At 36.3% G+C, this 15,148-nt stretch overlaps 1 protein-coding gene across 1 annotated transcript in view; it reads left to right on the top strand.

Annotated features, from left to right (window-relative positions):
- Nucleotides 1–15,148, top strand: part of DGKI (diacylglycerol kinase iota) — a gene marked incomplete at both ends in the record, with an annotated part of 275,825 nt that overhangs the window by 205,804 nt on the left and 54,873 nt on the right. Inside the window, 4 exons of the mRNA XM_083365474.1 lie at nucleotides 2,255–2,355; nucleotides 7,138–7,217; nucleotides 9,827–9,871; nucleotides 13,676–13,745. Of these exons, the coding sequence (XP_083221600.1) occupies nucleotides 2,255–2,355; nucleotides 7,138–7,217; nucleotides 9,827–9,871; nucleotides 13,676–13,745 (296 nt within the window). The remainder of the gene's footprint in view (nucleotides 1–2,254; nucleotides 2,356–7,137; nucleotides 7,218–9,826; nucleotides 9,872–13,675; nucleotides 13,746–15,148) is intronic.

The following is a 15,148-nucleotide window of genomic DNA, read 5'->3' on the forward strand; positions in this document are numbered from 1 at the left end:
AAGGTGCTGCTTTAATAAGGATTTGATTCTCAAGTTTTTCTTTTTGTGTGTTTGTATTTAAATCAGTGCAAGGGTGACAGAAACCTGTTATTAGCAGGCATCTCCCAATTATCTGCTAATTGGTGTCTTAGCAGACTTTCAGAGAAAAAAAATTGTGCATATATGTCATCTTGGTTGCAAAAGGATGACTTTTAAGCCAGGGTGTAATGTTAATTCATGTCAAGTTCCCTTGTTCCCTGATGGTTTGCTATCAACCTTCTGGGATCCAGCTCCATTAGGAATTGTTCATTATTCTGTGGCACAGGAAAAGATTAAGACAGATTCAATATCAGAAGTGGCTACTTGATCTTTCTTATGTTTCTCCCTGCCCCATCACCTTTGCTTCAGTTTGCATTGTGCTTTTCTTAGATTCTAAATCCAAGGTAGAAATTGTCTCTTTATTGAGCTATAAGTACTACTCAGTATAAATTTAGTTGAAAGTAGATATAGCAAGGACAGCGGCTGCAAAAAATGATCTTTGTGTTAAGCAAACAGTAAAATACAAAGACTAGGCAAATGTACACAAATGACAAATTGTCATGTAATCTGAAAGCAATGATATGAAACTGATGCAGAGAGAGAACCAAATGAATTAAAAATCTGATAAAGAGAGAAAATTCATTTATGGCTACTTGGAAATAAACTTCATTGTGTTTAGTCAGATTTAAGACTTGGTAAACTTATGTGAAATTGATTTAACATATTCTTCCTTACATGGCAATAAGAATCCATTGAATGTAAAATACATTTCTGAGTAGGCAGATATTAGATTGCTTTATAAAATGCATTCTACACTCTTAAAAGCAGAAGCTTTGGGTTCCTAACTATTGATATATAGAAGGTAAGATATATGATGATTATCACTCTTTATTTGTTTGGATTCAATTTGGTTCTTGAAAAAAGAAAGAAATTCTGGATGATAGGACATATTTACTTCTTATATTTATCTGAGATAAGCATTTATAGAGCTGCATTCTCTCTGTCCCTCACCCCATCTCAAAATCTGGGAATCATAATATTGAATATGATGAGTACAGGAATATATGCAGGGTTGATCAGTGATATCAAAGTCTGGATATGCCCAAGTGTTTGATTTCCTGATACTTTTTGTAACCATCAAAAATGAGCAGAACTTTGATCACCTAGTCATAACTACCATTTTTATGACATTAACCTCTTCCCCCTTGTACCTTTTGTGATCTGAGTTCTTGCTCTCTCCTTTTCATTTGCCCCTTTTCAATCAAACCTCAAATCCTTTTCCTTGGCATCCTGGAAAGCCAAAAATACTATTTTGCTTCTTTTTGATTAATCTTATTAAAAGCTTTGTCCAAGTGGTATTTCACTCCAATGCCAACATTTTACAAGTGCAAGAGACCCAGTTTTAAAGAATGGTTATGATTATTATCATCATTATTATCATCCCTAAATACTGTGGTACTTTGACCTTCCCTTTGTATGGCAAAGGTAGATCTTTGTCACCCAGGGTGAAACTATTTTTTTTTCAGAATCTATTAGTCTAATTACAGAAGCATTCCTACTTTGTTTTAAAGATTGACCTGGGCTACTTACTATTCTAGATTTTGCTTTTTTTTAGTCTGCTGATTTTATGGAAGGTCTTAAATTGGGGCAGAGCACCTGAAACAAGTGCTCTTGCAGTAGCAGGGACTTTGCATTGAATAGAAATGCCACACAAATTGGACAGGTAATTCTACGAGAAGTGGATAGTCAGTTCATAATTCATAATGAAAGTGAATTGATTTTCTGAAAATATCCTCAAGCAGAATCTTTTTATCCCTCCATGATACTAGGTTGCAGCCTGGGCTGGATCCTCCTGGTTCTCCAGGCGCAGGTAAAGGATGCCCTTCCTCTCCTAAATGCTTGGGCCTGGGGCTACCCACAAAAGGCCCTCTGTGAATATCTTAACATATGGGCAGCAAAGATCAATTTACAATGGAAGCAACAGAGATTAACTTTTGAGTTCATTCTGAAAACTTATACCATTTCTCAAATCAAAAGGCAGTCATTGTTTCACAACAGCCTGTATTTTGAGATTGGCAGAGAGGTGCCGGTGGGATTTGATTTGGCTAAGGCTTGTTTTTCCTCCTGTCCCATTCTTCTTCATTCATTCTGGGAAAATCAGATTCTTTCCTTTCAGAGGCTGTATTGGACTGGAGCTGGAATTAATTACTGATGGAACTACTGTATTTCCTTGTAGCCCCCACGCCATCCCAGATCGCCTGAGAATCAGAGTGAATAGGATTAGCTTGCAAGATTACGAGAGACTGCATTATGACAAGGAAAAACTCCGGGAAGTTTGTAAGTTTTTTAAAAAATAGTCTGTGTGTGTTTTTTTTTAAATCTGTGAATTACCTCTGGGTATGGTACATTTCATTCTGCAATTTTTTGTGTCTAATTGCCAGGAGGGCTGGTTTTTCTTTCATGCTTCATAGAAGCCAAGTCATTGTAAAAGTTGCCTTCAAACAAGGTTTTGCAGGAGATAAATGCTGGGGAGTATTTTTGTCTATTAGTACCAATGTCACTTTTTAAAACAGGTCATTATTTTGAGAGACATAAAAAGGATTTTGCCATAAATTTCTTTGGAAACTTTTTGGAACCTTCTATACTCACTATGTTTTGCAGAGCCTGGAAGATTTCCATTACATTAAATGTGGCTCGCATTTATTCCTTTTTTAAACAGAAATTCATCAGCCTCTGCATATGAAGAGAGGTCATACAAATGAATGTTGTATATAAATAGCAATCGTTTATTTTGCAACAATAAAACCACACTGGGGAAATAACATTTTTTTAAAAGCCCATCCTGTAGAAATGTATTTGCAGAACAATTGAAAGAAGTCATTTTTATTTTACAAAGTTATTTTTCTAGCTATCAAGAGTACAATTTTCATTTAAAGTTTTCAAGCTTATGATTTTACAAGACAATAGATGTCTTCTGGTGTTATGCCTGAACAGGAGATTCTAAACAGCATGACAGACAATCTGCAATATTCTTTTCTTTTCTAACTTTTCCAATACCAAGAAGATTTGAAACTGGCATTAAGTCAAGTTTGAATTCTGGTGACTTCCTGGACATTTCTATAGTTTTTTTTATACAGTATAGCAGGGTTTGCCTTCTTTTTTTTAAAAAAAAATCTTTACAGTAGAAGCATTGCTATTCTTCAGTCATCTAAGTGAACCGATTCATTTTAAATGAAGAATTAAATGAATTCCTCAAATATAAAGTTTCAAGTTCTGGGAATGACTAACTATGCTGTGGCAGAATGAAAGCAGTGTTATTAAATTTAATTCTATTCTTTGTATTTTCTGTTAATATAAGCCATTATAAATACTGGAATAAACAAAAAATCAGGGCATAAATCCAATACTCAATAAATACTTATATACGTAAATGCAATAAGTACCACTTAAACGAACATTGCTAATCAGGGATTACAGTGTATGGTGATTACTGTCATGTAGTTTTGTCTATCCTAATACACAAATGATTGAGAAAACAAGGAAGAAACAGATATACATGGTTATTTCCTCCAAAGGCCAGAATGTCATCGGAAAGATTTAAAATTAGATTGCCTACCTCTTGGGGTTGATATTAATCTTCTCTGAAACTGTGCATGATGAGTTGTTAGTTATATAAGGGAGAAAATCAATTTACGTGAGGCTCCAAATAGAATGAGAGTGTAAATTTATTTACACTTTTTTGGGATAATCCAAGTTAGTATTGGAGTATTTATTGTGCATCATGGAGAGATATCTCCAGAAAGAAATCTTAATGGGTTTATTGCAATATTTTGAAGAGATTAATAAAATTGCTTATTCTTAAACTATTCTCCATGTTCTGATTTTAATAGTTCATTGTTAATTTAGATGGGAAAATTTGAAAGATGGATATTAAAAAGAAATCTCCCACTTTTGGGAAACTGATTTTATCTGGTGCAAAAGTCAGGCATCCTCAATGAACCTAGCTGAGCAGTTTTGAACTGAGGAGAGCAAACTGTATGAGTTTCAAATTTACATGTTTTTCATTCCTAGAGTACTTGAGAAGAACTTCACATCCAAACTCTAACCTGTGGTTATATTTATCTGTGATTGGATGAAAGTAACCAGCTTTTTCAGAACCCCTGTGTTAGACTTGGTTCAAACAACATAGAGCTCAATAACCACAGCTGAGGATGAGAGATGACAAATATAGTTAATAAAAACAGAAACAAAAACTTGGTTGCATTGGAAAGGGGGGAAGGATGATAGATCATGGGAGAAGTTTGAAAATAGCTCACGCCTGTCACAATAAACCATGACAGTGATGATCTTCCAATTGGCTCATGGTAATGGGGGCAGTATTCTTCAAGAAGGACACCAGGTTGAAGAAATGTATACACTCTTCTGTTGCTGTACCAGAGCTTTTATCATCTTGCCCACAGGCAAATGACTTTCCTCCAGTGAAACATTCAGCCTAACACACTTCAAGTTATCATTTTTTCCCCAATAGGCTGCAGAACTGTGTTATTATAATTTAAACAAAATTTATACTTCCCAGAAATCCTAGCAATTATCTTTATAAAGAATGTTCTGCAAAGCTGTGATGAAACCTTTCATTTGCTGAGTGACAATCAGCATCAGGAGCTGAAACAACTGCTCTTGGTGGAATCTATATTCTCCCTGAAGATTACAGAAATCAGTTCTGTGGAAATAAGCAATGGATAAAGATATGGGTATGTTGGGGAAACAGAATGCTGCCTACCCAGAATAACCATCTTTTTGCTCCAAGATAAGCAAACCAATTAGAAAGTTTGTCATCCCATAATTCCTAGGGAACCCCATGTTGTGCAGCATGATTACATAAGAAACAGTCGTCTTTGTAATTGAATATGAATAATGAGCCAGATGGATGAACAAGACTCCATTAAACCCTTATCTCCAGGAGCCATATCCTGCATTGATTAATGACTCTGTGTGTCACTGGGAAAGAAACTTCATTTTGAAAAGTTAGCATCTACTGTGTTGCAGGCTCAGCTAACCTCTTCTTTTGATTTTACACCATTAATTCAACGTGACAATTAATTATTCTGGTATTATCTATTGAATTATGTTTTGTTTTTGATTCTTTGTTTCCTCAGATGAGATGGTGAGGGGTTTCAGGCAGATATGTTTTTATCCATTATCCTGTGAGATGAATGGGAAAACTTTTCAGCAACTGCAGAATATTAGCATTAGGCCATTAACATTGTAAGAAATTCATGTGTGAGATGAGATGAAACAATAGTTCAATAGTCTGCCCAGCCATACAATCTAGGCAGACATTACAAGGGAGACATGATCCACAAGGACAATTTGTAAACCTATTGGCTTCCAGATATATTAAGATGATAACTTCCACAATTCCAAATCACTACATGCACAGTCGGTACAGTTTGACTTAATAACTAATCCATGCTCTAAAAATATTGTCTGCCATTTCATTTTCAATGCTACACTTGCAATAACATGGTGATGCAAATCCTGCCCTCAACCACTGGGTCCCAAAGTTACAGTATTTGGGTCATGATGTCATGAGATGCAGTATGCTTTGTCACTGGATCCTGGATTCCCTTCTAGAGAAGCCCATGACTATGTTGTTTCATCATTTTATTCTGTTCCAAAAGCCCCCATGCATTGCTCATAGTGGAGGCTTGTCTGTCAATCTTTCCATTACCTAATCTTTCCATTACCTAATAATTCCCAACTCCTATTTCTTTTTCTTGCCATCTGCAGTTCTCCTCTGACAGAAAGTATGTTCAGCCAAACTCAGAGTGCAGCTAGTAGGGGCAATGTGAGCATTAAATTAATTGTTTCCAGAATCAGTCTCCAATTGGGAACATCAATGTACACTATCTCTAAAGCATGGGTGTCAAACTCATCACGTCATATGACGTGTCGCTACGTATCGTGACTTTTTTTGCATTGCCGGAACTGGGGTGGGCGTGGCCTCCACAGGATGCAACTGGCCCACAGACCGGAAGTTTGACACCCCTGTTCTAAAGCATTAACCAGCTAAAGTCTGTTGATGATAGGAAGGCCAAAGGCATGGGTCTAACCTTAAGATGATGGCCTTTTGTATGGTATTTTTCTACTCCTGTCAACATTATTTTGTTGAAATGGAATGGTTGCTCTGTTTCAGCATAATGTTCTCTTAGATTTCTCAATGAGAACATACTCTAAAATTGACACATTTTAATACAAACAATATAAGCAAAACTCATTAGAGTTTATCGATAAGACACATTTTCCATCTTTTGTAGATTTACGTTCAGGCTTTCTGGCAGATGAATAAATGTCTTCATCACTATTCCGTTTATACTCATGCATAGTTTCTGTGACATGTCAAGGGATTTGCCTACAACACCAGGACATTGTTTAAAACTTGGTCAGCAAACTATGCTAGAGGGCTACTTTGAGGAGAAAATTAGTCATAAATTCCTTTTGTAAATGATGGATGGCAAGATTTTATTTGTAGGGGGAAGGGAAGAAGAGGGTCTCCTTCCATAGTTACACTATTTCATTTCTGAGACAGCACTTGGGGGCCTAGGTGATTTTTCTCTCATGGGGAAGTTTGAGGGTTTACTATTAATTTTAGTTTGGCATCTAACAGGAGAGGTGCATCTTTACTTATGCCTATGCAATCCCACTCTGCTGAAATTAAATACCATTAAGTATAATTGACTAAGTCTTGACAGGCTACATATATTCTAATAACATTTTTAAGATGAGCAGTAATTACATAGTTTCTTCATCTCAGCAAGTGGTGGCACCTGGCTGATCTTGTCTGGGTTCAGAAATTAAATTGGGTTGGGGCTGATGAGTATTCAGGGAATGCTGGGGCTCTAGACTAAACCGGGAAGTTGAAAGATAACAATCTCCTTCTGTATTGCTACCAAGAAAACAACATAAATTGTCCATGAGTACCCAGGAATAAAATGCAGCTTGAAGGATACTTTTCTATATTCCCTTCAGATCTTGTATACTGTATACATAAAGCCCAACTTTTTTGGCTACACATTTTAACATTATTAATTCTTATTGTTATAATCATTATGCCTATAGCTATTCCATTGGGAATTATAGTTGTTCGAGGAGATTGTGACTTGGAGACATGTCGTATCTATGTGGATCGCTTAGAGGAGGTGAGTAAATGAAAAGGACATGGCTGTCTCTAGAATATATTAGTCTTGTACAAGGATATCCATGTATTTCATTTGGACCAAAATGTGCCAAGGATAGATCAAAAGCAAAAAAAAGTACACTAAACCATTATATCTGAAGGTCAAGCAACTCAAGATTGCTAACTCCTAACCTACCTCTATTTCATGAGTTAAGATTATCTGCCACAATTTCTAGCATACTAATCACTGCAGGCATGCTGAGTGTTTCTTCTTCTGCATTTGCTGTAGTCCACTTTCAGCACAGTGCCCAAAAGTTGAAAGTGCAATATCAATAGCACTTAGACTTATACACTGCTTTATAGTGCTTTACATCACTCTGATGTCATCATATTGTCCTCAAAAATCTGGGTTCTCATTTTAGCAACCTCAGAAGGATGGAAAGCTGAGTTAACCCTGAGCCAGTCAAATTGAACTCCTGGCAGTAGGCAGAGTTTGCTTGCAATACTGCATTCTAATCACTGCACCACCATGGCTCTAACATATATCAATTGGGGAACTGCAGCATATTTTACCATATTGCCATTTTCAAGTTCTACCTTGGCTTCCTAAGGCTGGTTTATCTGCCCTTTGTTCCTAACCTCATCTGGACTTTTCACAAGTTCAAAATAGAAGTTGGAACAATGAAAAGTAGAATTACTATATTGTGTATACCCTGATGCCATTTTTGAGGTGTGAAAATGTGGAGTACAGAAATATGTACCCACTTTAAATAAAATATCAGGACTCTTTCTGGTTAGATACCTGGAGCGATTAGGATAAAGGCATAAAAGAAAACATAGTGCTAATTGATAGGACAAGCAACTTTTAGTGGAATGGTTGTGGCTGGAAAGTATTGAAAATATAACATAGAATAATAGAGTTGGAAGGGACCTTGAAAGTCTTCTAGTCCAACACCCTGCTTGAGCAGGGGACTTTATATCATGACAAATAATTGTCCAGTCTCTTTTTGAAAGCCTCCAGTGATGGAGTACCTACAATGTTTGAAGGCAAGCTATTCCAATGGTTAATTGCTCTCACTGTTAGGAAATTTTTCCTTAGTTCTAGGTTACTTCTCTTCTTGGTTAGTTTCCAACCATTGCTTTGTCTTGTTTTTTGGTGCTTTGGAAAATAATTTGACCCCCTCATCTTTGTAGGAGCCCCTCAAATATTGAAACAGTGCTTTCATGTTCCCCTAGGGTGGTCAGCCTTTTCTGTTAAACAGATCTTAAAAATCTGGACACAGTGGCATGACATTAAAAATCCTTGAGCGTGTGGTTGCCAAAAACAGTCCAAATGTCCAAATGGTTACCAAGATTATAGCAATTTTTGGTGGTTCAATTTTTAAGACTGAACCAACAAGGATTTGGCCTCTAGCAAAAAAGAAGTTTGCATTGCCTCTTCAAAATGAAAGAAATAAAGTCTGGTCTTCTTTCTTTTCAGTTATAAGCATTTGAAGGAGTGGAAGTAAATTTCAAACCCCAGAGTGACATTTTATGGTTTAGGACTCAAAAATGGAAATTTGAAATGATTTCTTTTTAGATAGACGTGACTTGTCAAGACTTCACTTTTCATGCCCCATTAAGTTCATTTCTCATTTTGTGATTCTAGAAAGCTTGGCACTAAGTGTATGGATGGATGATGGATGATTTCATCTTTTGTTTTCCACTGGCCAAAGCGCTTGTTAGATAAGTTTTTACTTTCACCCCCTTTCCCTGTTTCTCCCCAGTTCCCACATTTCACACAAGATAGCTTGGATATATTGGCAACCTTCTTCTGAAGCCCTTTCTAGACAGGGTTTTGAACTGTCTTCATCTCCTGCATTGACAGGATAGAGTGGAGGAACAGGAACTCAAGATGGCTGGCTGTCAGAGTCTCCCCATTCCTTCTGTAGTACCGTGATTGGCAAATAACTTTCTCATGGGTAAAGATGTGCTGATAGAGTGGACACCAAAACTGCAGGAATCAACCCATTATGTTTGTAAATGCATAATAGAACACCATCCATCAGTGACCTGGAGCAGATGCAATAGAGGCAGGATAAGGATCAGCAATGAAGGCAGTAAATACCATGATGGCATAGTTTTCTCCCTACTCAAGGTTGGCTAGCTACTTAATTCAGAACGTTTTTCAGTTACTGGGAAAAGACATTAACTGCCATGTATAAAGTGAGTACGGTATTTCCCTAATCCCTGAGTGACAATTATTTGCTTCTGCCTAGGGCCCTAGGAAAAGAGGAAAAGGCGGAAGATATAATCACCAGATAGTGAAACATTCTAAATCACCTTATACAGAAATCAAATACTGTTGTTGGAAAATATCAAGCCATTTTAGTTTAAATTATTTATCGCTTGGCAGCAAAATCTTTGAATAGTATTAATTTCAGTTTTAGTTTGACTTTCTTAAAGCTTATTTGGTGGATTTCCTCTTCCTCATCGCTCATGTGTGATTATTTTGTATTGTCATTATTGCTGTTGTAATAGCCAGGAAAAAAAAAAGTTTGATGAGCAATTTAGCAACAAAGTTTTGCATAGGAAGGAGGATGAAATGAGCCTTAATTAATCATTGTTTCCATTGGGACTTTCTTGTCGTAGGATTTGCAGTCTGTATCTTCAACAACACAGAAAGTCCACTACCAGGTAAAATTTTGTTTCTTTTATGGAAAAAAGGAAGGGAGGGAAGGAAGGAAGGAAGGAAGGAAGGAGGGAGGGAGGACTTGCTCAGACTGAATTTTTTAAGGATTTATTCAGGTTCAGATATTTTGAATAGCATTCTTTTCCCTTGAGAGCATTTTGCAGGCTTTCATAATAAACAATCCTGGTTATTCTTGCTGAATTGTATATAATTTTCCCCATGTTGCAATAATCCAATTATCCATGCATGAATTACCATGAGCAGGGTCTCTTGGGCCAGGAATGGGCATAGTTGGTGAACAAGATACAATTGTGCAAAAGTTTGAATTGGTGTTTGAATCAGATTTTGCTTTATTCTCACAGGCTTAATTCTTATTATGTGCAACTTATTGCTTTCCAGTAGGCCTTTATCGTCAACATTAATCAGTCTCAGTCTCCATGGTCAATGTTTAGGCTTAAAGGCACCTATATAATCCAATGTCTGAAGATCTTCAGCTTTGCCTACTTGCCAATTCTATCTCTGCACAAATACTTAAAAGGGAAAAGTAAAGTCCAGCATCTTAAAAAAAAAATGTTGTAATGAGAACAGGATCTATGCATTCTTTTCAGTTTTCAGAATGGGGAGCCTAATGGGGAACAGTGCATCAATGTTCATAGGCATGCATGGTATTTCTCCTTCAAAATATGTGACCAAGCCCTTTGCCCTACCCTAGTTACTATAATTATTTCTTCTGATTTTTAAAAAAATTGTATCATCACATTCAAGATTCTTGATCTTGGAGAAGGATGCTATTATAGATGGGGATTTTTTTTGTCGGTTTTGTGGCTAAGCACAATGCAAAGAAATATTAAATATTTTTTATATAACATTTCGAGATCAATGCATAAGATCCCCCACAGTAGTTTTTGTTTGCATTCACAATTTAAATGATTATTTTTGAACATTGTCTGCACAGCAGGCCTACTAAATATTATATCAACTAATGCTCTGAGTTGCATTTTTATCTGATTTGGCCTAAAGGGCTGTTCTCTTATTATCACTTCACAAACTTTCTGTCTATATCATGCTCTGTTGTGCATTTTCAAATACACACATATTCACTCCTGCAAGAGAATTTGAGAAAGTCTAACAAAGAAGAGAGTGCCTGTGTTGTTATAAAAAGGTCTTTTTTCATTACGTTAGTGGAACTTATTCAGTGGAATAAGGACTCCTGTTGTCAATGTCAGCTTTCTCCAGTCTTTTTAAAGCATTATATCCCAAAAGATCAATAATATCTGAAATAGTTCAGCCTCTCACTAGAATATTTTTAGTCTATAAAAGAAATGTATCAAAATTATATAACAACTTTGTGCAATGTGATCCTTTCTAGATGCACTTGGGCAACAAGTCTCATGATTTCACACTCCAGTACCAACACATCTAAAGCATACTAACTTCAGGAGTATTGATTTATAATGGCATTTTGATTAGGCAGCCTTGGTTCATCCAACTTGCCTCATATATAAAGAAACTGGCACATTCCTATTGAGCATCCCTTTGTGAATCACTAAGTTACGTCACATGTAACCTCCATCTGTATAATCAGCTTCTCCTCTGTTGTCTCATCCTAAATGAAATCCTACGTCAGTCAAGCCACACTATACATCTACAGCTCACAGAAGCTTATGTCTTTTAACCAAATTCATTAGCTGGAAAAGATACTACCAGACTTCTGATTTTTTTTTTTGGTTGTCATGCCTCTCTTCCTATAATGAATGTCTTTGCTAGATCTACAATAGCCACTTCAGCCTTTTGCATACAATTCATACTTTTGACATTTCATTTGGGATGAAAGTTGCTTTTGTGCTTCATTGTTTTGTTTGGATTTTGAAGATAAGAATTTTTCTCTGGAATTCTTTGCCACTGAGTGTCTTGCTAAGGTTAATGTCAGGGAAAGAGAGTGTTAAGATGTCTGGAAACTCAGTAAGACAAGGATGCTCAGAAAGAATTAGAAATATTTAGTTTTCAGTGAAGACAGTTGAGAGAGGATGCAATGGCATTTTCACATTTTTAAGGAGGATCACTTGTTTCCTCTCAACCTAGAATGGAGGACACAGGATGATTCTACTAGAGCACGGGTGTCAAACTTGATCATGTCACGTCACGTATTGTGACATAGTGTGACTTTTTGCCTTTGCAGAGCTGGCCTGTGTGTGACACATCTGGCCCATGTACTGCCAGTTTGACACCCCTGTTCTAGAGTATTAAAAGCAGTTTAATGTTAAGGCAGAGATGTTTGTTGGTTACACTAATTACCAAAATAAATATGACCTCTATTTCACTGTATATTTTCAAGCAATAGCTGGACAGCCATCTTTTTATGTTTTAATTTGGATTCCTGCACCAAGCAGGGGTTAAAACTGATTGTCTACATGCCCCACTCCACGTCTTTGGTAGATTCTGTTTGAGAAAGGGATATAGAATTTTGCAACAGCAATAGTTTCTACCAAAGCAACATAAAGACTTTTTTGTTTATGAAACTACCATATCTTTAAGTCTCTGTAATTGGTATCTGAAGCATAACTTACATTCTATCAGGTGCAATAAAGGGAATGTTATTGGGTAATGTAAATCAAGCTCAGGGATAGAAGCTACGAAAAGGAATCTTAGTGTCCCTACTGGGACAAAAGCTAATGAGCTTCAGTGTGCTTATTTGAAATTTGAGATGAAGAATTTAAGCTGAGGAACATCTAACTCATGTCATAGTTTGGCTCTGAAATTAACTGAAGAAAAAAAATATGGGTTTACTGTACATACTGTACAGCCAATCTCAATGTATACATGGTTGTACTTTGACAATAAAGGTTCATTCATCCATTACTACATAAAGAATACCAGGCTGTGCCAGGTACATAGTCATTTATGGAGTCTTATCACAATCCATATGGTATTTGCTATTTAGTGCTACATTTCTGGCCATGGTCCTTTCTGCATATCCAACTTGCTGCTATTAAATGAGTTGAAATTTATAATGAACTTCAAACCATAGTCATATAGGCTAATGCTCTATCTTTTTGTAAGTATGTCAGTGCAGTTTCTAGAAGACATATATTAAAATCAAACATTTATATTGTTTTGCCCCAAGAATATGTGATGGAATGATAGAAAACAAGCAATGTGATTTTTTTAAAGAACTAATTGGCCATAAAGTGACATTTTGTAGCTCTTATGCTATTTTTCTCTTGTGAATTGATAGTGGTCAGTCACAATCTTTTTTCTTTAAACAGACTTTTTTCTAAAAGTGAGGCAGGACTTGCTGATATTTGCTTAGTAATATGGCAAACACAGTAGGCTGTCCAAGTAACCAAGCAGCCATCCATCATGGCATGGCATGTTTGATAGATTTCCACCCTTTGATAAAACTGAGTATAGTTGCCTTGCAGCTTCGAATCAAATGGAAAATCAAATCAATACTTGGATAAGTCAGTGATTGCACAGGGCAGCTGGTTATCAGAAGCCACCCTGAGTGAGTTCAGGGATGCCTGTCTATCATTTTTGGTCACCCTTGACTGAATATATACATAAATTGGTAGAAAAGTTCTTTCCTGAGTAATGTTGAAAACTGCTGTTGTTCCTCTTGACTCAGTACTGTATGGATCTCCAGAATTTCAGATAGGAGTCCTTATAAATCTTTCTTTCTTGGAAAGGTTAATAACTAGATCTAGGAAGAGCCTTACTAAAACTACAGCACGAGCTGTGATATTGTTCTGTTCACTGCTGTTTTAATAAAACTGCTATTGAAAATGGCCTTTTCTTTCTGTCCCATCCAGGACCAGGAAAGCACATTCCCAAGAGTATTGTCTGTTCAGAGACTATCCCCTAGATGGTGCTTCCTAGATGGTAAGAATCAAAGTTGGCTCCCAGGACCTTACAGGAAAATGGCAGACTGTACATTTCTTTATATACTTACCCATATATAAATTTTATTTTATTCCGGAATATTTGCTCTCACACATTTGCTGAAGATTGTTTCAAAAATAAGAATTTCAAATAGATACAGAATCTTAAAGATTTTATATATTGTTATTTGCTTAAAATTAGGGGCTATGTGTGATTGATATGGTGAAGGTATCTACAATGGGTTCATCCTCATGTCATCTTTCCTGCAGCACAGAGATGTTTTTATAAGCATTTCTGAGGGACCTGTTCTCATGACATAATCTCAATCACATCTGTAATCAGTAGAACTGTCTTTAGTTGTTCCACTTTGGAAGTGGCCTTCTCCTTTTTCTCCCAGAACAAAACATTCAACGTGGACAATCAAGAACACCTCAAGGAATGATTTGGCCAGGGCCAATGATCTTCTCAACTCCAATTGACTCATTAGGTTTACAGAAATGTACCCACCCTACCCAGTTAGAGGACAATAATCCTCTGTTGGCATTTGGGTAATTTGTGAGAAAGAATGGACATCTCTTTTTCTCTTCAACCTTGAATATTGAACTACCATGAAATCTGTCAGCCACCTGTACATCTGTCAGCCAAGAACCCTACAGTTTGGTTTTTGTGTATATATGTGTTTGTGTGTCATAAAGGTCATACAGTACAGAAAACACTTCACACATGGACCAAAACAAAAGTGGAATGAAGGGTGGTGCATAAAGGCTCTTTGTCTAGTCAAAAATAATTTTGGTGGGAAATTAATCTTAGGATAGATAAAGGAAAGAAAGATCTTGCCACAGTATAGCACAAGAATATATCATAACTGTGATTCAGGATTTTTTTGGCTTTTTATTCCAAATCATTTTGGGAGATGTGGTCTTGACATTGGTACTTATTTTGCTGACAGTTCTGTCAGTTTTCCAGAACAGCAATAGCTGTAGAGGTGGTTTGAATAACCTCCAGTTAGAAGCAATCCTAGGAGATTGACTGCCCTGCCAGAAGAAGCATCCATTGAATAATAAAAATAAAATAAATAAAATGATTTTTTTTAAAATAAAAGTTAATGCTTGTACCCCAGCCCTATCAAGTATAGGTTCAGGAGAGCGATGGGTGCTAGTTTCAAAACAGAATCCAAATTTCTAATTATTTATAGCTTATAGTTCTTGGTTCCATAAAGTATGACCATCAATTGGACTGTATTAAACTGTATGTGTTTTTCATGATATGTCATATGGATAAAATCTTAACCTATGAACATTTTTATGGTAGTTTCCAAGAATAAATTTAGAGTGGTGGTTGTTTATTGTTAAGATCATTGTTCAGCTTTGGAAATGTAGCAAGTTTGAAATGTTTTATTCAGA

This window comes from Vipera ursinii (genome assembly GCF_947247035.1).
Source record: "Vipera ursinii genome assembly, chromosome: 6".
Classification (NCBI taxonomy): Eukaryota; Metazoa; Chordata; class Lepidosauria; order Squamata; family Viperidae; genus Vipera; species Vipera ursinii.